This window comes from Mauremys mutica, chromosome 11 (genome assembly GCF_020497125.1).
Source record: "Mauremys mutica isolate MM-2020 ecotype Southern chromosome 11, ASM2049712v1, whole genome shotgun sequence".
Taxonomy (NCBI): Eukaryota; Metazoa; Chordata; order Testudines; family Geoemydidae; genus Mauremys; species Mauremys mutica.
This window is the reverse complement of record NC_059082.1, coordinates 82,737,316-82,764,341: the sequence shown is the minus strand read 5'-3', so window position 1 is coordinate 82,764,341 and position 27,026 is coordinate 82,737,316. Positions and strand designations below refer to the sequence as shown.

The 27,026-nt window shown below is 45.7% G+C and overlaps 2 protein-coding genes across 5 annotated transcripts in view; one reads left to right on the top strand and one right to left on the bottom strand.

The window, feature by feature from the left end:
* The window catches only part of PKD1 (polycystin 1, transient receptor potential channel interacting), a 138,426-nt gene extending 131,313 nt beyond the window's left edge, over positions 1-7,113 (top strand). The window contains exon 46 of the mRNA XM_044980776.1: positions 482-7,113. Coding sequence (XP_044836711.1) covers positions 482-1,120 — 639 coding nt within the window. The 3' untranslated portion in view covers positions 1,121-7,113. The remainder of the gene's footprint in view (positions 1-481) is intronic.
* Positions 7,114-8,029: 916 nt separating this feature from the next.
* The window catches only part of TSC2 (TSC complex subunit 2), a 41,928-nt gene continuing 22,931 nt past the window's right edge, over positions 8,030-27,026 (bottom strand). For 2 of the 4 annotated variants that reach the window (XM_044979438.1, XM_044979439.1), the window contains 15 exons: positions 25,611-25,775; positions 24,642-24,794; positions 24,316-24,428; positions 23,644-23,841; positions 22,574-22,789; positions 18,322-18,479; positions 17,385-17,887; positions 16,430-16,505; positions 15,315-15,401; positions 14,584-14,770; positions 13,331-13,470; positions 12,141-12,219; positions 10,931-11,022; positions 10,574-10,672; positions 8,030-9,898 (listed from right to left, as the gene is read on the bottom strand). In XM_044979438.1, the coding sequence (XP_044835373.1) occupies positions 9,728-9,898; positions 10,574-10,672; positions 10,931-11,022; positions 12,141-12,219; positions 13,331-13,470; positions 14,584-14,770; positions 15,315-15,401; positions 16,430-16,505; positions 17,385-17,887; positions 18,322-18,479; positions 22,574-22,789; positions 23,644-23,841; positions 24,316-24,428; positions 24,642-24,794; positions 25,611-25,775 (2,437 nt within the window). In that variant the 3' untranslated portion in view covers positions 8,030-9,727. Of the gene's footprint in view, positions 9,899-10,573; positions 10,673-10,930; positions 11,023-12,140; positions 12,220-13,330; positions 13,471-14,583; positions 14,771-15,314; positions 15,402-16,429; positions 16,506-17,384; positions 17,888-18,321; positions 18,480-20,604; positions 20,674-22,573; positions 22,790-23,643; positions 23,842-24,315; positions 24,429-24,641; positions 24,795-25,610; positions 25,776-27,026 lie in introns of all 4 variants that reach the window. The other 2 variants (XM_044979441.1, XM_044979440.1) reach the window with 2 other exon arrangements.

Below are 27,026 nucleotides of genomic sequence, written 5' to 3'. Positions count from 1 at the left end.
ACTGATTGTTTCCCCCATTGCAGTTGGCAGTGGGGTGGGGGCAAGCTGTGACAGGCCACTGCCCACAGCAGTATGGGTCACGGGCCACCACTGGCAGGAGCCGGAAGGATTGGCAGCAATCGCTGGTGTCCCAGGTAGAGGATTGGTGGCAGTGCGCATGCCTTGGCTGGCAGGAGCAGAGCCTGCCTCCAGCATCGTCCCCGGCATGTCCATCTTGTACCGCCCCCACTGTTCAGTTTGGTTTCTAATCAGGCTGGTGGATATATAAACCTCCCACCCCCTCCTCATTTGGGTCACCCCCCCAGCCGGCCAGGCCAAGTGGGGAGCATTCTGCAGGTGGAGATAGTCATTCAAGGCTGACATGAAGAGCTGACTCCCATCCCTCCTGCTGGGGTGGAGCGGGCCCCTCAGGGCAACAGGCAGGGGTTCACGAGTGCCCGGTTTCTGCACTAACCCTCTTTTGCTCTCACTTCCCTTCCAGTTTCGGCACAAGGTGAGGTTCGAAGGGATGGAGCCATTACCATCCCGATCCTCCAGCGACAAGTCCTTCCGGGGTCCCACCCCCAGCGCAGCCTCCGACAGCTCCAGGGCCTCCACCTCTTCGAGCCAGCTGGACGGGCTCAGCCTGGTGCTGAGCACCAGGGAGAGCTCAGAGGTGGATGCTGATGTCCAGCGGCTCCTCTCCCTCTTCGAGATGCTGCTGGCCCAGTTTGACCGAGTGAACCAGGTGACAGAGGACGTCTACCGCATGGAGCAGCAGCTGGAGGACTCCCAGAGCAGGAGGACCAGGATGAAGTACCTCCAGATGACTGAGGACCTGCTGAGTCGGTACCGCCTGGGTTGCACAGATCAAGGGCCACAGGGACTTTATCCTGAGAACTTTTCCAACACCGACCTGCACCCTCCCCGAGACCCTCTGTTGCCCTCCCGTCCCGCCAGCGCCCTGGGTGCCCTGCAGAGCAGCACAGGCTGTGTGCCCAGCCGGATAGTCCGAGCCAGTAGGGGCCTCAGCGTGGTGTCTCCACTCTCCCCGCACAAGACGTATGCCACCACGGCGCCGGCGGTCAGGAAGAAAAAGCCACTGCGGGCAAAGAACAGGGTCCACCCCAGCATCAAGTAACTGGAGACGACGTGCAGTGTCTCTGGGAAAATACCTCACTGCGCCACCCCTGGGAAGGAGGCGAGATCCTCGTAACGTGGCCCGAGAAGGTTCCACCACAGCCTGGGGCCAGAAAGGAGTCGCAGGGAACCGGCGTGGAAAGCTGAAGCACTCATGCCACACCAAGGATTGAGGAGCCACTGTGCCTTCCTGGGCTCTTGGCCAGCTTAGATGCTAGCAGCATCACTGCTGCCTCAGGACACGGGGCTAAGAATACAGGTGTGGTCCTGAGCCTCCCAAGTGCCTAATGAAGATGAACTCAGCCACTGTGTGTTGTACATACTGGCAGCTTCTATTACCTAGGTGCCTCCATTTCCTGTTTACTTTAGCGACGGTTTCACAGCTTTTTGGTTTCATTGGAGACTGTTTGGCCCTTCAGTCCAGGACAACCTACAAGACCCTGCTTCACCAAGGCGGCCAGATGAGAGAAGCCGCAGGGGTCTCTCCTAGTCATATTTAGCGTTGGCAGCAAGAGGAAAAGCAACATTAATCAGGGCAATATTAAAAAGAAGCATCTCTCTTGTTAAGTGACCCTAGCTTCAAACAAAATGAACAGATTCCAAAAGCAGAGGTCTGTTATTGTTCAGTTGCTTTATCAAGAACTGCTGCGAAGTAACGTGAATGGTGCGAGGAGCAATTCAAGCAGGATTTCCCGAGCTCAGCTGGCTGCGCCAAAACGGGAAGAGAGGAGCTGCAATTGCAAGTAGTTAAGGTTTAACGGACTTTTGGATTCATAGACCAGACACACTGTGGGTGGAGGAAAACGACAGGTTTCAGGGGGCTATTTAATTCAATATTTGTATTGGCATGAATAGAGAGAGACAGTATCTACACCCAGATCAGTTAGTTTTCAGTATTGGCTCGTGGTATCCTCCAGCATTTGGTGTTATTATTTGTATTTAAAGAAATTCAATATTTAAAGAATATGAATGACCATGAAATCCACATTAAGCCACTGCTTCCAATAACCAACCAGTCTTAGGACACGGCAATTAGTGACAGCTCAACCAAAAAGGTACTGGAGACCTGGGGGGGGGGGTTCTTTTAATTGGTAAGAGGGGGCTGCCGGCATGCTGGCTCCATTCCGGCCCAGCTTCCCTTTAGCTACTGATTGTCCCCCAGCCAGTGGATTGAATGGGTAAGTAAGTATGGTTCGTCGGCTACTTGGGTTTTACAGTTGAAGGAATGTATTGACATATGTATTTTTTTTTTTTGGTTTACTTTTTTGTATGTACTGCCGAGCACTTTAACAATGCTTTCCTTGGCTAACAATGACACATGCGACCTTTTTAATGAGAATGGAATAATATATCATGAAAGCAGTATTTTTTTTGTAAAAAAAAAATCATAAACGGAAATGAGCAAACGGTAATGTGAACGCAGTTTCCCAGTGAACCATCCCAGGGTGCCAGCTCATAACACTCAAACTTACTCACCAGCACTCTTAGGAGCTTCCAAAAAGGAACAACAAACGCATTCAAAAAATAAATGCACTAGGTGACGCAGGGAATATGCCACCTGCCGGCGGAGGCAGGTGGTGAGAGACAGGGGCAGATGGTTCTTGGTTTGCTTCTGTCTGGGACAGGAAGATGTATCCGCTCCTACTCCAACTGCTTCCACTCCCCACTTCGCTGTAATCCACAGTATATCAAGCTACAGCTGTGCTACACTTGATCTGCCATGGCAGGTACTTGCCCAGCACTCCCTTTTAGAAAATTGGCGTGGGTAACAATCAACTGCACCTAGTCTGGGCAGCCACAGCCTCTGTAAATTATTTCCAGCTATGCTAAGTGGTGCTACCATCAGCCAAATCTCCCTGGCAGCTAGTGCCCATGGAACCCCCCTGGCCAGCCCGTGTTCACCTCACCCTTGTCATTCCGCGTTATGTATATTGTAAGTAATTTATACGGGGTTTTGAAATGTATATATTTGCTATATTTTCATAGCATCGGTACCATGTTTGACACATGTAGATAGGAGACAGAACACTGTTGTCAGAGTTATTTAAAGGATGTATTAAGTGCTTCTTTCCGGGAATGTTCGTTGTATATAAAGTATTAGGTGTCAGAGTGCATGTGGCGTGTGTGCTCTTGTGCCAGATGAGGTGCAGGCCGGGCTGGCCCAACCGGTGGAGCTGAGTGGCAGTGGGATCTCTCGCGATGCACTAGCTGTTGTTCTCCCCACATCTTGCTCAAAGCTTTTGAAAGGTAACATTACGCTAGGGAGTTCTTTGAAACCAAAGGCCAATATTAGCAGGGGCCATTGTTCATGGTACAGCATCTTGTTAGACTCCATCTAGCCTCCACTGCTGCCGTTCTTAGAAGACACTTGGCTTGTAAGAGAGCTCTCCTTTCCAAGTATTGCAACTACCTAATCCAGGCAAGGAGAGAGCCCTAAGCAGGGAAGTCTGTGCGCCTTTCCTGCTACGTAACTCTACAAAGGCTAGAGACAGGGTTTCCCTAAAGACACTTCCATTGGAGTTAGTTCTTCTTACCTTTTTGCTGCTTATTCTCGCTCTCCAGCTCCTAATGCCTCTCTCCTGCTGTGCGTGAGATGGTTTGCACATAGCGTTGTGTTCCAACAATCCACAGACTGGATCCAGGTTGACTTTCCTTGTGCTGCACTCCCCACCTGCTTCCCTCTCTGTGGAGACTTGAGCAGCAGGCCTGGGGTTTACATCCATGGAAGTTATTCTTGTTGTTTTGTACTTGTTGAGTTAGTTGTGCGGAGGACAGAACTAGGCGAGCAGTTGCAGAGGGCATGGCGGAGGGATTAGCGTGATGTATAAAGAACGTTCTCTTTACAACGGCAAGGTGGTTTGGTGGTGATAGGAAGGGGACAAAAGAACAGCAAGCCAGGGGGTAAGTAGAGCATAGACGGAATGAAATGGAAGCAGGAACCGTAGGCGATGGAACAGCTGTGGTTAGGGTGGCAAAAGTTCAGTGTTTGGAATTTTGGAAGTGGCATCTGGAGTGGGAGGATATGAGTTGGAAAATGGCAGGTGGACGTTATGGGCACCCATCCCTTAGCTGCAGGTACCACAGTCACTAAGGAAAACAGGGCCAACAAAACCACCACCACTACTGTTCCAGAAGGATAGTTCAGCTAGAAGAACTGAACCCAGAGCAAGGGGCAGGTTTTGCTATTGAGTTTACTGCAGTCCATCTGCCCTTTGATTTTTTGGGAGGGAGTGGGGGTGGGTGGGGGCACATTCAGACAATTTAACCACTGCTTTTTAACAACCCCAGTTCCCTTTACTTTTCACAAACAGTATGGCCTCCATTTAAGTACTCACCACAAAGTCTCTGCTGGATTCCCAATGCCCGGCTTTGGAAACAAAGCAGCGTTAGAGGAGAGGTGTATCACAAACACACAAGAGCCAACGTGCAGTCTGTACTGACAAATCTAGCAACTCACTTGATTTTCCCCATGCTTGGGAAAAAATGAAGCAGACAGGCTCCTCTATCAAATTAGAAGGGAAGGGGGGTGTGATTTAACTGACAGTAATCAGGACTCAGCCTTTCTAGGCCTACAATATGTGCTGCGTGACCTTGCGCAAAGTCATCATTTCCAGGGGTCCTTTTCCCTAGCGGCATCATAGGGATTACTGGTTCACCTCACTGCAAGGAGGGGGAGGTTGTGAGACAGAACCAATGCTTTGGGCTCAGTACAGAGGTAACTGGATGAAATCCTCTGGCCTGTGTTATGCAGGTCAGCCTCGTCTAATGGTCCCTCTTCTGCCTTTAATTGATGACTCTTTCAGGGAAGTTTTGGAGGTTCTTGGAGGAAAGGTTTGAGAATTAAGTAGTGTGAAAGGACTGGAGGTAAAGGCAAACTTCTACCTGTATTAAGGAAGGTTTTTCAAGTATCCGCTGCCTTTTAAAATGAACAAACATTCCAACATGCCTGCTATAGCTTTCTGTAGAACAAGTGGTAATGGGATAATAGGGTCTCTCAGAACTGATTCTTTGTGATTCAATTCCATTTTCTACAGACAGCGCACTTTCGAATGTAAGACGTGTCTGGATCTGGGGAAGGTTAGGCTCAAGAGGAGAAATAGTTCTAGAAATCAGATGAGGAGTGTTGCTTGTTAACAAATAAGGGAATTAGCACCATGTTCAGATGGTGGGGGGAAAGTCAGCCCAAGACACACGAGTACCTCTAAGAGCCTTACAGAAGGTATTTCACGTAGGGGAAGGTCTCGTTCTATATTAGTGGGAATTTCACTATTCGAATATCCTTCCTACCCTAGCTCTAGGAACTTTTTTCCATTCTTAGGTCTTTTCTACAATTAAGACGGACACTTCCCCCTGCCCGATGCTGCAGTGAACATGAGACCCTCACCAAGTTTGTTTCACCCCAGCATTCCCATGGCCACTAGCACCCCCTATCTGTCAGCGTGCTCTGCCAGCTGAACAAACCAATTCGCTTCCCCCTTTTCCATTTGGGACGATAGCACCTGGAGGACAGAGGGCTTGGAGTGCAGTTTAGGAAAAAAAATATTACCACAGGGTCTCCCTCCCACGTTGCAAGAATGTTTATGAGACCACAGATCACCAGCCTAGGCCAGGCCAGATGAGAACACAATAAAATGATCCTCCCTGATTATAAATACCCATGCTCAGGTGACACCAAGACTGCTAACAGCTTCCCACATGGATGAAAACAATTGCCCACTAAACTAGATAGCATTGCTCTAGTCGTTCTGATTAGGAATCTGACCCCTATGCAGGGAACAGAATTAGCTGGCCAGCCAAAGACTCCACTTTTACTGCTCCACTAAACACGTGGTCTAGAGGACAGGCCATAGACAACAGTTAAAAACATGGTATTGGAGGATCTATCCGAGATGAGAGGCCTCTCAACCAACTGTAATTTTCAAGAGCTAAATGGTATCTGCAGGGACTAGGTACTGAGGCTGAATGTATCAATTAATTGCCAGGGGCTTTGAAAGTCTAATAGAACCTTGAAGAGCTAAAGGGCAAAAATGAGACATTTGTTGTGAGTTTTAGTGTGGCTACAGTAGATAGTGTATTTAGACACCCCTCTCCCACAAAAGCCGTGACTAGGCTCTGTCAGAGGAGGTTCACTGAACACAGTTAACGCAGGGACTGTAAAGTTAAGAGATGATAGCAAACAAAGCCAAAGCGGTTGGCACGGCCTTTCGTAAGCTCGTAGGTGGCAGTAAAGGTTAAAGTTAGGATACTCCCAAGGTGAAGAGCCAGGTTTTTCTCAAGTTCGGCCTTAACGTGAATGAGTTTCTTATCCAGCTAGCTGTGTGTGCGTGTGTATGGTGGTGCGAATGAGTCTTACCAAGTGCTTCTTCTAACTGTAGAAGAGCACAGATGGGTTAGGACAACTGCCCTACTACTGTTCTTGGATCCCAGTAGGTGGAGCAGCTCTAAAGCCCACATGGGTGTTTCAGAAAAGCCGGACACTTCAGTCACACAGCTTTAAAGCTATCATCGTTCTCAGCGGGGCACTTGTTTGTACAGAGCCGCTAGCCACAAGCATGGGGTTCCTTGAAGTGTCACAGTTAAGGTAGCAAGTATACGAAAGCTGAGCTTAGCTGCAGCCAGAACTATTAGTCATGAGATTATACTCCTTGTCTACAGCAATACGTTTGACTTGCATCCCTAACTAATAAATACTCTTGAATGTATATTTTGTGTTTATAGTCACCAAGAGATGGTTTCTTATTTATTGCCTTAAGTCTCACAATGATGCAATAGTATCAAGCTGCTTAATACAGAACCCTATCAGCTAGTTAAGGGGTGGAGGTTGTGGGGTGGGAAATCTATATAATGCTTTTTGTGGCAATGGATGAGCAGGACCAATGCACCAAAATATTGCCTTCTGGTCAGTGTTACATCTGCAAACAAAATAGCCTATTTTGTAACTGTGGGAATGTTTCTTCAAAATGACAATGTCAAATAAAAACCATGGACTGCTAAGTAAGTGTCTGCTATGCTTTTGTTGGAAGCGGCCACGACATCCTCTTTGCTTGTTAGTGTTCCATATACACCACTGTCTGAAGTATGCATCTAGGAGGTACTGTGCCGCAGTAAGACAGAAAGGTCTGAAAGCTATTCGCTTCAGAGCTAGTCCCACTCGACAACTTCAAATACTGAGTAAATTCAAACCTGTGAAAAATACCCGGTTTTGATTACTGGTAACAAATTGGTAGCGGGGTAATTAATCCATGTTACTTCATTAAGGAGCTTTGAGATCTCTGATAGATGTTCCACTTCAAAACGAATACAGAATTTGCTCCATGTAAGAGACTCACGGCTGCTTGCTTGTGGCTGAGCAGGCATCTGGCGCATGGACTCAACATAGGTCACATGTGGCTCCATGTATGTCACTGGGAAACACCAGCATTCCTGCAACTGCAGCAAGTGGTTACATACCATTATGTATTTTAACATCTGAAAAATTCATAGAAGGGGAGTCAGCCTCTTACTTCTGTGTCACTGTTTCAAATCCAGCCCCAGGTAGCAGCACCCAAAAACTTTACAAAGTGGTGCTTCTGGGAACGGAGTCCATAGGTTTCCAGTCCAGTGTTGCTCAGACACGAGTCTACACTTCACCACTGGCCTCCTTAAAGACAGTCTTGAGAGGCCAAGGACTGAATGGGCCATGAGAACTAATCTACGCTTATGCCTAGCGATCCCTCCCAATCAGGGTTCAGGCGAACTGGCAAGGTAGTGTGGGAGTTTGTACTGCTGCCGCCGCCTATCCTGTACCTGTTCTTTGGACAAATGCGGCTCTAGTAGCAGACACCTTTCACAGGTCAGAGGGAAAATGGTCTTATTGTCAAATGACGGAGGAGATTCATCTGGAGCGGTTCCGACATGCAACACAAGAGATTGCCCATACCAGTAAGAACCCAGTAACCATACAAATACTTTTATTTCATTTACAATTCATAAACACTCAAAACAGGACGTACACATGAGTTAATGGACAGTCCTGCATTGTTCAGTAGCTCCCCTTTCCCTCCCTCCAAAAAGTCTCCCAAAGAATTCCAGCTTTTGATTGCTTTGCCTTCAATTCCATTCAAATTACTCAGAAGTTGCCCAGTCACTACAAACTGGTGTTATCCAGTCACTGAGTTTAGCATCTTGTTTAGCGAATTAAGAGCTCGTCACTCGTTTTGATAAGGACAGCAGTCACTGAGGAGTGACAAGAGCACACCGTAAAGTAGTCACAGTACGTTCCAGCTTACATAGCTTCTCCCATTGTGGTAGTGTAGTGTCCCGTTATCTTTCACCACAAGACATGCTACTTCTGAAAGGCCTGGCACACACCTGCATTAAAAGGACCCTTTACATACAATCCAAACTGCTGGCTTCCAAAGGTGGGACCGTCATCATATGACAAGTCCAATATGGCGATGCTGCCACCAACCAGAGCCAAGGGTCATTTAAAAGGGAAGAGGAAATTTTGCATTTGAGGAAAGATTTCTGGCAAGGCCACATTACAGAACAGGTTAAAGACCTGGTCACACACTGGGCTATCTACTTAGGTCCACTCACCTCTCTGAAGAGTGTGCGAATACGCACAAACGGGTCAAGTTACTTCCCAGCATCCTGGCCACATTCTTGGGGACCATCCTGCTGCCCTTGGAGTCAATGGAAGCTTTGCCATTGACTGCACTAGAAGCAAGGCTGGGCCTCTAGCTAAATCCTTTGCTCATAATCTCTAAAACTGGCCCAAATTGTCTTTGGAATCCTGGGTTTAACGGAGTCTTCGTTACAAGCCAGTTTATTCATGGTCAGCCATTTCCATACCAGCTTTGATTACCACTCTGCCTCTCCACTGACCTGCAGACATCTCCCTGCTTATATCATTAAGGTCTGAGAGAACAATTTCACTAAAGTGGGAGACGCATGGAGATGTCCTCAAGCAAGGAGATCTCCTGGGAAATAAAGGCAGCTGCAGTTTTTACAGGTAACTTGTGAAGCTAGTGGACATTCCTATAATTAGAGCTGGTGTTACGAACTAGTCTGAAAGTGCATGCAGCTCTCATGAATGCTAATAGAGCTTTTCCACCCATGTAGAGGAAATGAAGATCCCAAGTGTCCAGAGACCATGACCGAAGCTTTCATTTGGTTGGGTTAAAACACCATTTGCTTCTGCATCATCCCACCAAGTGATGAGTGCGGAACAGTATCCTGGCTTGCTGCTTTGCCTGCTCCTGCTTAGAGAAATGCTTCAATTTTGCAAGAAAGCTGCTAGCAGAGATGGATACCTTTAAACTTCACTTCATGTCTCTAGCCAAATAACGACCAAATTTATAGGCTCAGTCCACTCTGGGATTCTCCAGCTAGGGTAGAAAATCCTCCTTTCATGATGGTGGGCGACTCAAAGTCAAGACGACGATGTCTATCAGTCACATGGCGGTCCAGGAACTAGTTCACACAAAGGTAACAGCCACACTGAGGTTGCCAAGTCCCCGTTGTCCCCCCGTGGCAGTGCTGAATTAGTGTGCAGGGTCAAGAGCGTTCACTCCCCTCTTCCCCCCTCTGCCGCATGCCAGAGGGCAGACACTGATCACATGGGGATTTACACAAATTCTGTGAAGTCGTCCACCGAGGAGATCAGCCTCTTTCTCTGCCCAGTTTCATAGGCTGATGCTGGGTCCTGTGGTACCGGGGGAGGGGGTTTAGTAAGAGCAGAAGGGTGCATTTGCATCAGGGGGAAGCCAGGTGTCTGGTACTGGGTTTCCTCTCGGATCTGAAAGAACGTCACAGAGGAGCAGGTCAGCAGGAGATCCCTACAGTTCCCCCTCGGCACGTTAGTAGGTACAGATCCCCCTATTGCCACTTGCATCTGAACACTGCATCACACGCACAACCCTGCAGGACCTGGTGTCCTCAACTCCCACTGTAGCCAGTGGAAATGGAGGGCTCTTTAGCTGCCTGTAGCTTCAAACCCTATCTCCCCACGTCAGTCTCACTAGAGTTTGGTTAGTCTGAGGGCTTGTCTACACTTAGGTGTGGCGATCGATGCATCGGTGGTCAATTTAACGGATCTAGTGAAGACCCGCTACATCGACCGCAGATCATTCTTCCGTCAACTCCTGAACTCCACTGGATCGAGAAGGGTAAGAGGAGTCGACGGGAGAGCGTCTCCCATCGACATCGCGTAGTGTGGACCCTGCGGTAAGTAGATCTAAGCTATGTCGACTTGAGTTACGCTATTCATGTAACTCAAATTGCGTAGATTAGATCAACTTTTCCCTGTAGCGTAGACAAGGCCTGAAGCTTTCAAGGCAGACATCCCTTTAACTTATTCACAGGCCTTTGACATTTCATTCTTGTTTTCTCCAGATAGTAATAATTGTGCTTACTTGTGCTGAGCGTTCCAGATGTGCAATATGTCAGGGAAGGAAAAACAAATTTGAATTACCCGGTGCCTGAGCCTCTTGATATGACGCAGCCTTGCTATCCATTTTGATGGGTAAGTATCTGTAGGATTCGATCTGCTATGGTGAACCTGGGAAGCCATCTGATTCAAGGGAAGAGAAGTTTTAAACACAGCTCCCATGACAAGAGTTATAAATTGTTTACACAACATAATTAGTTTAGTCGTTGAAGTTAAACTCAGTCTGATGTTCAGATGCTAAATCTGACTCAACTGGTTATTCAACGGAAAGAGCTCTCAGAGTTTAATTGCTTGGCAAAGTTGCATTAATTTCCCTGGGGTGGCAGAGTGTGATCCTAGCAGAAAGGTAACAGTCTTGAAGAGAACCCAGTCAGTACTCACATTGGCATGCAGGGCCATCTGGCGGGCTACAAACGGCAGGTTCTTATCCGAGACAATCTTAGCAACACTTGTGTCCACCAGCCCTTCCATGTCTGTATGTTAAAATGGAAAAGATTTAAAGATCGTCACTTTAAAAGGTGAAAAGCCAGAATTAGCCAGTAATTATAGGTACTGGGATGTGATACATTCAACTTCATGAGGATTTCCAGGATTAGAGTCAAGGTAGTGAGAAATCAGAGTATGTTTTACTCTCCAATCAATTGCCCCGAAAAAAAGGTCTCCATAAAGTATTCTAGCTTCTATTGTAACACTGCTCAGGGCACCAGGGTGCAATACTCTGGGGGCTGCCAAGCTCTGACTGCTCCATAGAGAAGGCCTTTCCCAGGAACCCTAGTCACAATCCATGACTCCCCCAAAACACAGAGGCAGGGGCAGAGTATTCATAGCTACGGTTCTCAGGCTGGAAGGGGTTTCATTAGAGGCGTGCATTGTGGGCGGGGCGTGGGGTGTATGGTTGGCCTCTTGGTTATACATGCTGGGGATCAATGTGGGATCTGGTAAGGCTGTAAAAGTCCCACACGCAGCCCTAAACGAGGGAGTAAGCCCTGAAACAGCTGCGACCCCCCTCCAACTGATGTTCAAAAAAGCCAGGAGGAGCCATGTCCAGCTCTCAAGGGCCGCTCACTGCACTGCGGGGAAGGAAGTTGGAGGGGGACTAGCCCCAGGATTTCTTCCTCCAGTCTGCCAAACAAATGTGTCACTACACCGGTGTGCAGAGCATAAGCCAAAATGGGGGCATTCTGTTCGCCGGCTGGGACTCCATGCATCCCCCTAACTAGAAGATAGCTGCCTTATGGTCCAGTGGGGAAGAATTACTGATTGGCTGCATCCCCAAATACTAACTGGTGACACAATTTTGGAGCATTTCTCCTAATGGGCTCCTCTAAAGGGAGCTGGAAAGCTTTTACTGAGAGTACAAATCACAGTTCAGGAAGGGTCTGCCTAAGCTAGGTAAAATGCCCATATGGGATGTGCTGTTACAGGAGGGGATTGGCTCTGAATACTTAGCCCTGCCTCAGAGCGGGGGAAGGTCTCCTGCAGTCCTACATTTCTACGATTCTAAAGTTTTACCACCTGGAGACTTGTACAAACATTCGAATGAAGTTAAGGAAGCTGTCGTGCAGAAACATTCTTCGAGAACTACCCCTACCTTTCCGACACTGTAACGTCACCAGGTTACAGTCATAGTCAAGGGGTGTGATTATAACATGCACAAAGTTGAACTGGCCCTAGGGAGGAAACAAAATATTATAACACAGAAGCATAACACACACTTACAGGCATATTTTACTGGCAACCATTATGACATCTACAGATGCAATCCACTGATGCAGTCTGAATACAGCAAGGTAAAAGTCCCAATTCATAACCGAATAGTCTTTAGACTAGCGGTGCCAGTTCGGAGACTGGGGGAGGGGAAGCATTCCCCGCACCCCAGGTATTTGCACTCGCTAAAAGTTCCACAAGCCATGGAGCCGTGCAGGCCAAGGTCTGACCACTTTTAAGCAGGGGTCCTGTACTAAATCAGTACAGCTGTTGGTGGAGTGGTCTGGAGTGTTGCTTGGCTGCGTGGCTGCAATGCCACTGAACTCTGACCCTGATGCCCCTCCATGCAGGCAGAGCCAAATGTCAGTGAGTGGCGTTGTGACCTGGTGCATGGGTTGTCTGTTCCTGTACGGCAGAGCGCAGGGGAGTCTACCCAGAACTCGACTCCTGGCGGCACTGGCTCATGCACTGTGTGGGTAACAGAGAGGGAGACTCCCTGGCTGAAGGAGAATCAGGGTCCCTGCGGGAGGAGGGGGGGGAAGGAGAGACCAGGACTGGAATTTGCCCCCACCCAAAGAAATATCTTTATTTGCGTCACAGCTTTAGACAACACACAAAGAGATGAACAATTTTACAAAGAACCCATTGCTGACATGCAAGTGGAAAGTCCTGTTCATCTTTGGATGCTTTCCAGTGAGCTGCATCGGCCCAACAGATGTTTAATAAGTAGGGCAGCCCTACCGAGTTCGCAGCCATGAAAAACGCATCACAGACCGTGAAATCTGCTCTTTTGTGCGCTTTTACCCTATAACTAGACAGATTTCATGGGGGAGACCAATGTTTCTCAAATTGGGGGTCCTGACCCAAAAGGGAATTGCAGGGGGGTCGCAAGGTTATTTTAGGGGGTCACGGTATTGCCACCCTTACTTCTGCGCTGCCTTCAGAGCTGATTTAAACAGCTGAAATCATGAAATGTATGATTTTAAAAATCCTATGACAGTGAAATTGACCAAAATGGACCGTGAATTTGGTAGGGCCCTATTTATAAGCAGACCCAAGTGTAGATTCTTATACCTTTATCGTTCCCAATTTAAAGTCTTCACCAGAATCGTTATAAACTATGGAAACAAAGTCATTCCCAAGGTGCCTCTTCTTGTCGCAGCGATATTTATCCAAAGCCTTCGTGGGCATCAACGTTGCAATGTGAAAAATGGCTGGGGGAGGAGGGGGAGAGAAAAAGAAATCAAGCAAACAAAAACAAGCTGGGATAGAAAATAGGAGATGCAGCTAATCACTGTCCTGCAGGTGATGCTGGAACAGAGATTGATCGGATACCTATGGTCCTAGAGCGGTAATGTTCTGTAGATGGCATTTGGCTGAAAGTCAAACTGACAGCTGAACTTTCATGTTGTGCTGCTTTGACAAATCTGTGCTGCTTTGTAAGAGCTGAACACTGTCGGCCAGCTCCTCAGACCCCATCCTATGCTTTGCACTGCACTGGGGACGTGTCAGAGTGCACAACGCTGCAGCCAATTCTCAGGCCGTGGAGAAGACTCTCTGGGACTTCTGAAACAGGTGTAACTTGGGAGCAGCTTCCAGTTATATCAGGGACAAAATGGCTGATCTGGCCCGCAAGAGTTAGCCTTCTCAGATGCATTCCCTGTTACCCTACATTTATTAGCACACTTATCCCAATATACAAGAGAGATTTAAGGAAAAAGTCCTTTACAGCAATTTCTGTAGGGCCACAGCGGCACAGATGAGGAGAATCTGCCATGTACAGAAAGAATTAAGTACCATAGACTTTTCAATGTATTTCTTTTCACTGCCGATTGTGTGATGCTGCTGTGTTAACACGCAGTTATGAGATTAACATGGACAACAGCACTCCGCTTTAAATATCATTCTCTAAAGAAACACTGGCACTATTTCAATGTGTGTTGCTGCTATAATACATCATCTGGGTTCTGGTAGTCCAGTGGCCCATGAAACAAGGCTGATTTGACACAAGGACGGACATAAATCCATGTCTCATATGGTCAGTATGTTCAGAGTAAAATGCAAGATTTTTTTGCCTAATATAAATGTGTGTGTCAGCCTCTCCCAAGTCATCAGTGCAGAAGATTAAACATATTAAACAACATGGAAAGGGAGCCCAGGCAGACTCAGGAAGCTGGTAGGAAATCCCTCTCTTTACCACACCCCGAATGCAGAAGCAATTTGGCACCACAGGGTAAAGTTTAAAGGTGTACAGACCCGCTGACTTGTGCATTAAGGCATCATTCCTGTCCCCCAAGAAGTGTAACCCTTTACTTGGGATGTCCTACCTTGCATAATGTCATCATGCCAGCAGTAGGTAAACTGACCATCCTCCCCACACACGTCCAGACCACCAAGGTAAATTTTATCAGGCTGACAATCTTTGAGTTCAATGAGTTTCCCTAAGCCGGTCAGAAACTCCGTATATCTATAGGAGCCATGTTCATTCGACAGAATAGCGATCTCATTGTTGCTCTAGGAAAAAAAATTGAGTGTCTCATATAGGAGGTTCAAGTACCTCCTCGCACCTTTTGACTGTTAAAACATATTCACTTCCTTACAAGTTCTGCACACCGACTCTGCAACTGGCAAGCAGAGCACAAGGGCAGACTCCGTAAAGGCAGAACAGGTGGGTGACAGAAGTGTTCACTGAGTCTGAGCTGGGCTAGCAGAATATTTTCTTAGCCTGACAAGCTTCTAGAGCTGGCCACGTGGAAGAAAAGCCAATGTCACGAAGAGTCACTCAGAAATGACATTAGCCAGAGATACAGTGGACGAAGTGACATATAAGCCCAGTGACTGTAAAGTTGCAGTCGGTGCTTGTACAGCACTATGAACAAGTACTAAGGGGAAACCACAGGCCTCAAGGCACTTTGCAATCGCTTGGGCCCACTCTGTATAAACTGGGAAGCCACAACACAAAAAGAAGCTACTTTAAAATGGGTAGAAATTACTGCAGTTCAAGTGAAGCTGCTTGGCCGCTAGTGAAAGTTAGAGTTTTGTACGTGTAAGAACTCACCTGTCCTTCTCCTACATAGAGCACAGCAATCTTGTGGGTATCATAGGAAGGAATTTGATCTAGGAGCTGCACCGAGCTTTCAAATGTCTACAATTAAAACATGTTCACCGGTCATTTCTTTGAATGGCCCTGATAAACAGCCCCACCATAGACCTTGAGGGCATATGTAGTGAGAGACTCCTGATTGTCACACAATTATTCCTTGATAAACTTCATTAAGGTATTTAGCACAGAAAGGCACATATAATATTAGCTTCCGACTGATTCAAATAATGAAGTGTTTAATAGGGTGTATTATTCCTTTTTCTGTTTTTTTCTGGTTCATAGTAAATTTAATCTCCTGACAACTGAATGTATTTGAAGCACCAGCCATGGCAACTGATAGACTCGTTTTAACTCTGAGCACAGAGAACTCACGGCCGGGTCAGTTCTAGAAAACACCTTTCCTGGATAATGCTGTCACACAGAACAGTACTTTAGCCCACCCATTAATTTCTGCTTCTCCCAGCTGGTTTGCTGCTTGGACGGAGGAAACGACAACCCAAACTCAGACGTTACTGGTAGGGTCTCTACGCTTTGTGCCACCGCTGCAGCCTTGTACTGCCCCGCGGAACATTGGTTTTATTCTGGTCTATTTCTGCGATGGATAACGCCCCTTGGCCACTCCCAGGCTGTCATATTGGTCACCACCACCGGTTTGGCCACCTTCTCCAACACACACTGCCTACTGCGGTTACCACCAAAGCAACAACACACCTACTTGTTTGCAAGCTAGAACTATGGGGGCAAAAGCCCTGCCCCTGGAGACCAAAGGTACAGCTTGGCAAGCTGTTGGCTCTAGGAGTGGGAACTGAGCCATCTCATCACCGCAGTACATCAGCATTGTGAGAAACGGAGAGGGGAGGGAAATCATAATCCATAACTACAAACAAGGGTCATCAGTTCATTGGGGACAGCCAAGATTTTACATCTCCAGCAGCTGGGCCATTAAGGAACCACCCATAACTGCCACCGTCCAGCCCCTTTATTGATTAATTAGTATCTATGTAGCTTTTTAAAAGCAAGTGTGATTAAAGCAGTCATTCCAAGTGTCCATACTTAAAATCATTGCCTACCTCATTTGGCAACAAAAGGGGCTTGTTGGATTCATCTCCAAAGAACGGGGAGTGGTATAACTGTAAAAACACAAAGCTAAGAAGAGAAATTAAATCCTGTTACCCTACAATAAGCCCACATCAATCTGCGGCGTACAACCGCGCTTTAGGAGAGGTCTGAGATTAGCTGCTCACAGTGCACAATCCCTCCACTGACGGCACGGCAGGTATTTGCTCCATCTACAGTTTCTGTATATGCACTTACTGTACCATAAAATCAAATAGCTCAATAGTGGCAGCAGCATGACTTCCCTACACCAGAAAGGGCACTGGATCGAATGAAAGACAAGAGTGGAAACCAAACCCTGTCTCATGGCCATTGTTTTATTTCACATTTAGAAGATTAATTAATTCTCTTAGGCTCCTGATTCCTCTGACTATTTCACAAATTAATATACTACTAGCAAGGTAAAAATCTTCAAATTAGTTAGTGCTCTGGGATACTGCTAGGCTCAAACAACCCCTCCCTGTTCATGCTGCTTACCATTCTGCATTTCATTCATCTCGGACGGAGAGACTGCTCTGGTTCACTGGTTTATAGTTGATTTGCTTTCTAGCTCTCCTGCATTCAAATTGCACATGTGTGTTTTGATTCCAAATGGGGAGGAATGTTAATCCAAATTAATTGTTTTTAGCAACAACAACAAAAAGTTTAGCAGTTGAGATGTTTGTCACATTTCTTTTTGCCCAAAATTCAGGCTACAGGTACCAAAACATGGATTGAATATTATAGAAAGTTACACCTCCTGTCTGTTCAGGTTTAGGTTTTGTAAAATCCAGAAAACCTTGTGTGTTGGATTTAAACAAGTTTAGCTAAACCTCTAAAAATCTTAGTTCTGAGACACGAGTTAAAATGAAGTTTACACCTGGAAACAGCATAAGCCCTTTTTAGCCCCCCCCGCAACTACCTACCCACCTTGGGTTTATTCCAGGTACTTTCTCAGCATTGGAGGCTGCTGTCCTGCTCTTGAAGGCATCTCTCTCTATCCTTTTGCCCCTCCGCGAAGGGGCTGAATCCGAGATGGTGTACCCTCTAGGACGGTGGCCGCTGGGTGAGCGGGGAGAGGAAGAAGGGACGCTACAATCCAGTCTGCCTGTGCCAGTTATTCCAGCGTCATCCCCTCGGCTCAGCCAGCTACTGGCCCCTTCTCCTTCAAGGTTCCCAGACTGAGATTTCGATTTCAGTTCCGTGCTCAGCCTTCCAGTTGCTTCTTTAGTGTTCGTGTCTTTGAGGACTTCCTGCAGTGTCTGAAGCTCAGGGGAAGAGCTGGATTTGCTGAGTGGCTGGGAAGGCTGGAAGGAGAGCTCTTCCAGAGTCCTGCCATCCTCTGAAGGGACAACCCTGCCGATAGGAATTCCGCCGGCCACCAGTTCATTGGATTTCAGAGATTTCTCTTCTTGACTAGACGTTGAAGAGGACTTAAAGAAAAAGTCAAAGAAAGCTGTTTTTCTGAGTAGCACCTTGACAAAACCCACAAGAGAACATGCATGGAAAAGACACCAGTGGACAGGGAGAATATTGCCACCACTAAATACACTAAAGTATTATTGCTTCAATATAGGCAGATATGGCCTAGCTACCAGAAGGACAGAAGCCTAAGCCCATACGCATGCAGTTACCATTTCTCCTGTGTGTGCAAATGGCCAGCAAGGCCTTGGATTGACCATCTGAGCACACAATCATAACTGCACGTGCAATCTACCCAAGTTCAAAGCCTTTTGCTATAGTTAAAACAATAAAAAGTGCAAATGGAGAACACATACAAATCTGCAGTGTATATTAAAGCCTCTTCTCTGGCTTGGGACAGAAAAGTTATTAGACTGATATTCAGCCAGCTGCGTGACAGCCTTACCCTGCTGTAAGCATTGTGTGGTTTGCTGAACTTCTCCTCAGCCATGGCTTGCTCGGAGCACACAGCCTTAAAGTCTTCAAACTCCTGAGATACCGGGGAATCGGTTTCTTTTAAATCCACTTCCAACTGGCTCCCCTCTTCCAGAACTACTGCCGATTCTACCAAGACACAAACAGAGTAACTGAGGCGTGTAGAGAGGAGTGGTGTGATGGGACCCCATCCTTTCCTCTGAAGTACCAGCCTTTTCCCTACTAGGATTTTAGTGGAAGGCCATATTCAATGTGTGGTATATCATATATCTTTGATCACAGAGTGCGGACTTTAACGGCACACCAGACTTGCTAGAGGTCTCCCCTCCCCAATAATTGGTCGACTTACCCTCATACCAAAGGGTCGTAGAACTGCTTTGTCACACTAAGCGCAGTGGTGCCAAACTGTTACTAATGGACAAGTAATGGAAAGATAATGGAGAAAATGGATCCTTGCGCATATTAATACTCAAGTATCAGGACAGACAGTAACTAGAGAGATGTAAGGAAGTGCAAGACTACACTAAAGTTTGTTATTAAACAGGCACGAAAACATAAGTTCTATGCAATTGTGGAAAAGAATAAGCCTTGTATTCATTCTTGTATATAACAAATGCTCTCGTGCTTTATACGGAGGGGGAGACAAGAAAATTTACTTGCATTTTGACAGTTTTCTAGGAATGCTTCAGTAGAAGCTAAACAGTGTAGCCTATGCCTTATTAAAGGACAGGAGGACATCATTAATGCATGTATTGCAGCAATACTGGAAAAGTCTGCATGTGGTTTCCAATCAGACAAATAGCTAATTATATAGACCAGACTGAAAGAAAGCTCCGTGTAAGCGCTGTGTATGGCGGAGAGGTTAGTGGAAGGGGTAACCAAGTGTCTACTATACACAGTAACCCTTAAAACAGGAATGCGTTTGACTGAAGACTTCTGTTTGCCTTGGTTTTTTTGTCCTGAGGAAAAGGCTGAAGTACAGGAGGCTTCCCATTACATACACACAGAATTGGAAGACCAATCTGAAAGGCTAAGATTTGTTTTCCAAAGTAAAATTTAAAAAAATAAATAAATAAATTAGCACACTAACACACAAAAAGATCAGCAAAAAAAAAAAAGTCACTAAAGCAGCTTTTCCTGGATTGATTTCAGCTCGCAGGACCAAAGTTATTTCAAGAAGCAATTAAGAGTTAGCATTGCACACACATACCTTCTAAAAAACGTGCTGATCTGGTTAGCTGTCCAAGCCAGAACACACCTGCACATACTCTCTGTGGTTTTCACTTCCCTAGTTCTAATATTACTGCCAATTGCACTGGTGTTTTTAATTAATTTGAATGTTCAGTAATTGCACTATAGAGGGAAGTAGGATAATATGAGCAAAGAAGAGGACCATAGAAGAGTAATGTATTGCAGCTTCTGTGTGTCACTTTAATAGCATGTGCCAATACAGTAATCCACAGTTATGAATAACCAGCTATTTCACATAGGATTTTCCATTGAAGGCAGGTGGGATTTAATTCACCTAATTAAGCATTGCAGGCCAAATGCAATGCAATTGCTGTGCTCAGAGGTATCCATTTTGATTACCATCTACAGGTCTGATATATTTAGGAAATAGATTATAGTCCCAAAGCAAGAGGAAGATTTTACACAGCTATTGAATTTACAGAAAGCTACAATTTGTTATATATTTCTCCTTGAAACAGATTTTGGTTTTGGTTTTTAAAAAAACTTGTAACCAGCAATTATACTGTAGTTTCAAACTTAGATTTTCTAACCAGCTTCTCCTTTCAGATTCTTTTCCCACGGCCAGTTTTGGTTGAATGCTCAGTGCAATGAGAAGCACTGGATTTCATTTGTGTGGAGTTGTATATACAGCATTGCAGGAGCTATTCCTAGAAGGGGGAACTTTCTGAATTAATAAACAGAACACAAACCCAATTACAAGATCTAACTTAAAAGTTAGGAAACACAGTTCTTTTATGATGTCACTCTATAGTCTAAGTCTCATGAGCTATGACCTCACTCCACCCAAAAAAGGGTTGCATTAAAGTTACTCATTCTTGCAAATGTCGTATCTGGCTTGAACTTCTTCATGCTAGTCAAGATCCCATTTGTCGAAGGTAATGAGACCAGGAGGGACAAACAGGAAACATGGCAGGGTGATGAGGTATGAGGGAGACAGTTTCTATGAATCAGAGGTGTTCTTCTATGGCAATATTTTTTTTTCCTTAAAGAGATATATATATACCTGCCCAGGATATGCTCCTGTGCAACTTTCCTTGACAACTGGACTGGTACATGGAAGAGAAAGAAGCCACTGCAAAGGGAAATCAAGTGAGCAGCTACATCAAAAGGAAGGAGAGACTATATGAAAAAATTAAAAAGCACAGAGGTTAATGTAACCAGGAGCCTATTTAAAAACTAAAATAAAAGCAAAGAACAAGCTGGGAAAGTCTCACTAGATGTAAAAAGGGAAAACTTAACGGTCGAGGGTCTCGCTGACACAAATAAAGAGGTATAAACACATTCAAACAATCCGACTCAGAAATTGTTCTCTGGAAGAAAAGGAGTTTCTGATTTGTTTTTTTTTTAAATCGACGGGGGGGGGGGGGGGGTCAACTTTACTAGAGTCCCAGCACAAGTAAGAAATGAGCCCAGCCAGCCAGTTTCTGCAGTACACAAATTTTGCAAGGGTCATTTAAGTATGTAGGAGACTTTAAACAGCAGGATATGGATAAAGGTTCACACAGAGAGATTTAGCCTCTTTAAAAAGAATATATACATTGGCATTACAATCGCAACATTCTTAAATACAAGTCTTTGTGCCAACTGATTATGGTAATAATTGGAGATATACCAATCTCCTAGAACTGGAAGGGACCTTGAAAGGTCATTGAGTCCAGCCCCCTGCCTTCACTAGCAGGACCAATTTTTGCCCCAGATCCCTAAGTGGCCCCCTCAAGGATTGAACTCACAACCCTGGGTTTAGCAGGCCAATGCTCAAACCACTGAGCTATCCCTTCCCCCTAAGTTTGTAGTGAGACATCAGCTGAAACAATTCACTGCAGATTCAAAACTTGGTGTGAGTGGCAGTCAACAAGTGGGTCTCAAGTTGGCTGCTTTTAGCTTTTCCAAACTGATCAGGCAGCATTTGTCTAGACACCAGAATCTGCAGGAGTTCATAAAAATCAAAGAGCCTGCTGGAGCAGATGAGTGTTAAAAAATTAAATAATTCACCATTCAATTTTGCCCTCCAGTTTTAACAGCCTGGGTTTTTGCATGCACACGTTTTGAAAGGCTAAAATCAGATCCTGCATATGCAAGGCTTAATAGCGAAGCTGAACCTGGAAATTAGCATTTTTACTGGGCTCCCAGACAACCTGTGCTAGGGCTGACAGCACCAGACAGTCTTGTCCGCTGCTTACATGGTTCAGTCTCAAAGTTCGAAGCAGCATGGCCATTAGATTTGCTCTGAACAGGGTTAGCTCACAAGGTTTGAAATGCCAGCAGTCAGTCGACATTAGGACTCCCAATATTACTAACACCAGCGGAGCTGTACCAGTGCTAGCCGCAGGGTAAAGCATGCCCAAAGCCTCCCTGGTGCAGAGAAGAGAATGTGTAAAAAGCCCACCGCTAGGAAGTCAAATGAATAAAACACTCAGGACTCAAGACAGAAGTCAGTGCAGAGGCAAACACCCCTGCTATTAACAGGATGTGCGCTCTGCCACATCATCCTGAAGACACTTGCGAAAGAGAGCAGCAGTGACTCCTGAGTGGGAGGGTTTGTAGTAGGCTATTATCTTAGTACTCACTGCCCAACAGAAAAATCTATGCAAGAGGTAATTAAAAACATGAATGCTGGAGAAGAAGATCCATCCAGACACATGGACAAGCTTTGGCTGCACCTTAAAACAAGCAGTAGACCAAAAAATAGGCTCTGGTCAGTTTCACTCAGGACATGTTTAGCTTGAGACCACTAAGAAATAGCTACGGGGTGCTTAAGGAAAGGGATTACCTCACTTCTAATGTGCCATGGGAGATCAGGAACGGCTTATTTCACTGAATACTAAGCTCATGAGGAGAGCTGAGCCCTCCCCATCTTGTGCTATTAGATTTGCAGCCTCTGCAATAACTCGCGATAGAAGACTGCTGTAGTCTCACCATGTTTTATACAAGTGAGTGCCAGCTCTCCGGGACACGCTACGTTCATCTCTCACCTGTATTGGAACGCTGCAGAAGGGATGGTTTGGATGTCCCGGTGGCCAAGCTGGAGGAAGGGACTGAGAGGGACTTGTACAAAGCCGTCTCTCTGTGCTCCTTAAAGCGCTCTGCAGCCATGAGCGCGTTGGATAGCTCCTGCAGTGGCATGTTGTTTATATCTGACGAGAAGGGGCTGAGCGGGTTCTCCAGGCTCATTAACCAGCTTGTGTTACCTGCAAGGGAGGGGAACAGTCAGTGAAGTTAGATATTCTCTCCTTTCGGAGACAAAGTTCAAATAGCCGAACTCAGCAGCATCAACGGCCCTGGGACTTGCTGGTAAAAATTAGGCTGAGTAGTTCTAGGGTTTTCTTGACAGTTAGCAGCTGACTCGGTTAATTTCACATTTTAAATGAGAATCAGTCCCCAGTGCCGCATGCTTCTCTCCTCCCCAAAACTCTTTAGCCCTGATGTTTTAGCTCAAAGCAGGCTCCCTAAAGGTTTTCAACTGCTGGAGTATTTTAATTAATGATAGAAGGCGATTTTAAAATGATTCTCTCACAAGACAACTTCGAGCTGAAATATGCAAGTCTTGCTTCCATGTGGCTTTTGGAATGTATTGGTGTCCAGGAATTTTGGGATTGCCCTGTTTTTTTAACCTTCATGCCTTCAGCACCATTGCTACTCCTTGACAAACAGCAGTCATGCACTTACTTATTACTCCAGCAATGGGCCGTGTTCGCACTTTGAAAATTAGATTTATAAGAAGGAACCAGCGGGGCTCAGAAATGGCAGTACCAGAATGAATAGATAATTGAGTGCCAACACAGTGCCCATGCCCATCAGTGCAGCAGGATTTAGTTTACATAAGGATTTTAATCTTCTCACAGGAGCATCTTATAACTTTGCATTATTAAAAGGTGCAATTTCCAAAGACCTGGCTGACAAATTAAACATGAAGAACGGAGAGGTTAAGCAGCATGGAAGAATTCCATTTACATTTAATGACATGGATATTTTTTCTATGTAATCCCAATTTCTTAGCAAGCCACAGCTCAGAAGCCCCTTTGAGCAGTTGGTTAAGGCGTACCTGTGGGCCTCCGGACTAATACTTCTGCCCAGCCCTGTGTCAGCAGTGGGACATATGCTGCCAGGTTTGTTTTTTCTTTCTGCAGAGGAGCGTGGGCACCAGGAGTGGCCTTCTCTGTTCGAGGTGCAGAAGCAGCAGGACTCCGTAACCCCTGGGGGGCTGAGCTGTCTAAAGCACCAACACGTAAGGCATGACCACCTGGCAAAACAAAAGACATAAAGGGTAAGAAAGGAGGAACCCAGGAGCTCAGTTTAGAGACACATAACTGGACTCAGTGTCAAGAAAACACGTAATAAATAGTTCTATGCACTTTGATAGCGTCTTTGATCCCTATATCTCACATGAATGAACTGTACATTGTGCTGGAAACCTGGCAGATGTATACATTGGTCTCTTAAGCCAGGGGAATTGGCTACTAGAGATGGTTTTACTGCAGGTTTCACCATCCAAACAACAGCTAAGGCCAGCAGGCAGAAATCCACCATTCAGGAAGCCGGCATTCATTGCTGCTGCTCATTCTAGTTCTTCATTCCTAAGTACTGGGTCCTGTGATCAGAGCACTCTTGCCTTTTTACATGGCCTAAGTGTGGGTCTGAGACTGGACACGCAGCTCAAACTTGCCCAATAATGGTTGCAAGTCTCCAAGGACAGAAATGTGTTGAGACTGCTTACCAGACATTGACCTGACTCTGTTGCGAGATCCTCTGCACACCTGCTGGCCAGCTTGAGATTCCAGCTTTGCTGGAGCTTCTTTAGTCTGTCTCACTTGCAAAACAGGGTCTGGACTGGGGGGTGCGGGGAGAACGGGACGACACGGTTGGGGGAACAGGGAGAAAGAAGGATAACCAGTAACATAGTGGGTTATAATTCATACCAGACTGAAATAAATGTGATCATTCCTTTTATTTACAAAACAGTTACTTCAAATCAGTTCTAACACAATGGTTTTTAACTGGCTTCATTAGGGAAAAGAATGTTAAAATAAGAGTGACGTTTACCTTGACTCTGTACTGGTCTGGAGCTCTCCAGAGTCAAGGCCCAACAGTGACCGTGTCCCTGTTCCAACACTCGTCGTGATAGTCACTAGCTTGTTACCAACCAGCCACGTCTTCGTCCTTCCTCCAGCCAAGAGGAACTCTCCCACAGGAGACCTGGAAATACAGTCTGGAGTGAATACAACTCACAAGTTGCCCAACACCAGAGATTCAGCCAGGAAGTTATTTTCTGCATTGGGGTTGAAAAAATTCCTGCTCTTTCCACATTTAAATGACGACATTTCTTAAAAACTGCACCAAGGTAAAACTGGTAAAGCATAAAAATGCTCCAGCAGGATGAAGGACGCACTGCCTCCTATATCAATTGCTTCTGTGGCTTCCAGACAGCATTGCAAATGTATTCCTGGCCTTATCCCTGCTACACGACTCCTTCCAGGATACCAAGTTAGACTAAAACGTCAGTGTTTCCAATTCGTGCGGCACCTTTCATCCTGAAGGATCCCCAAACGCAACACACACAGACACACAGTCTCTGATGGGAAGGAAAGTAGTCATCTGGCAAACTGCATTACATTGTGGGAGGTGAGGAGGGTCAAAATTGGCCCACGTACTGGAAGCAAACCTCTGCTCATAGGGAAAGCGCTTTGGGGGTCTTCAAAAACCACACAGAGCAGAAAGGTTGTTAAAGGTTTCATGCAAAAAAGCTGAATGGTTTTCAACGTATCTACTCTGGAAAGGCTCAATGCTGAGGCAGTCCTGACAGGATTTGAGCCACAGTGCTAGGGGAGTTTTGTGTCGCCAAACTTCATGCTAAGTCAATGAAGGTTTTGGCCAGAGGGGATGGGTTAAGCCTATGAGACTTGCTGTGCTCATAAGAACCTGAAATTTGATCCAGCAATTTCCTGCTGAGGAGGCGAGACGTACCTTTAGGCCAAAGAATAGCTAACACCAGAACAAGTAACTGACTCCCACCTCTTGGGCACCGCAGTGAAATTTGAAAAGACATATCGGGCCATCATATCCAGACAGGTCTCTGTGAGTTCCAAGTGGAGGTTTTTTAAGTTGTCATCCGCCTGAGCCATCGAATTCTCATCTGCAGAGCCCAGGCTTGAACTAGTGATGGATGTCTGTATCCTACTGAGAGAGGGAGTTTAGAGTGTGTCAAGTTACACTGCAAAACAGGTACAGTACTGTCATCTGATCCACACTAAGCCACGGAGCAATCCGCAATACATGCACATGCCTCAATAGGTTTGACTACATCCAAACGTATCAAACCCAGGGCACATCAGAATCATTCTCAAATCACTAATATTGAAGATGACAGCTATGTCACCCCAGAACTGACAGCTCATCTTGAGAAAGAAATGGAAGCACGGTTGACGTTTGTGCAATTTGAGCAGGGTCAGCTTTAGGAGGGATGCGGTGCAGAATAGCAAGACAAACGGTAGCATCACATATATTGATTTTAAATTGCAGAAATAAAATTCAGAGTTCTGTAAAAATCTAGCTAAACCAGTGGCAAAAAAATTGCACTCTGCACACAATTAGTACATTGATATAAAGCAATTCTGTCTTCAAGTAATTGTATTTTAAGCAATGCAATTTTGAAACAATTGCAATAGCAGGCTGTGTTACAGAACTTGTTAGAAGGAATGCCTCAAACCCAGTCATTTGCAAAAAGATTTGGCTGCACCTCAGCGGGGTTTATATTATGCAGGAACTTCTTTGGCATCATTAGATAGTAATTATTTAAATGTTTTGTTACCTATAATTTAAATATAAATAGAAGAGAACCATGCAATACTGTAGCAGACTAATAGGGACATTAGAATTTGAAGTGTCAAAAATCACTATTTTCACAATAGTCACTTCTACGCCTCCCCCCCCACCCCGCCCAACATGTTATCACAAACAGGGAAAGTATTTGCAATGCAATTCCAGTGACAGTCTGATGCTTATTTCCTGCAGCTAACAACATTCATTTTCAGGTAAAGAAACTTCTAGCCATCATATTCCGAGCCAGCAATTTAATATTCAAGGGACACATTCAGAAACAGGAGAAAAGGATTTACAATTTTCAACAATGTGATATGGCCAAATCAAGAGTCAATGACCAAACTATTTTCTTCGGTCATGAAAAATTCCCCCTTTTGTCAGGCCTGCCCTTCACGGCTTTGTCCCTTAGAGACAATATCCTGGAGATGCACCGAGGGTGAGTTACTTTATATCAACAGACTTCTATGTGCCTTCTTCCCAGCAATAACCAAAGGAACCATTCGCTCTGCCTTGCAGGGAAGGTTTGCACACAATCCTAGCAGAAAACTGCGACATTCATGCTTCAAGTTGCCTTTGGAAGGCTGTAATTTAAAAGCCGGTTAACAAAGA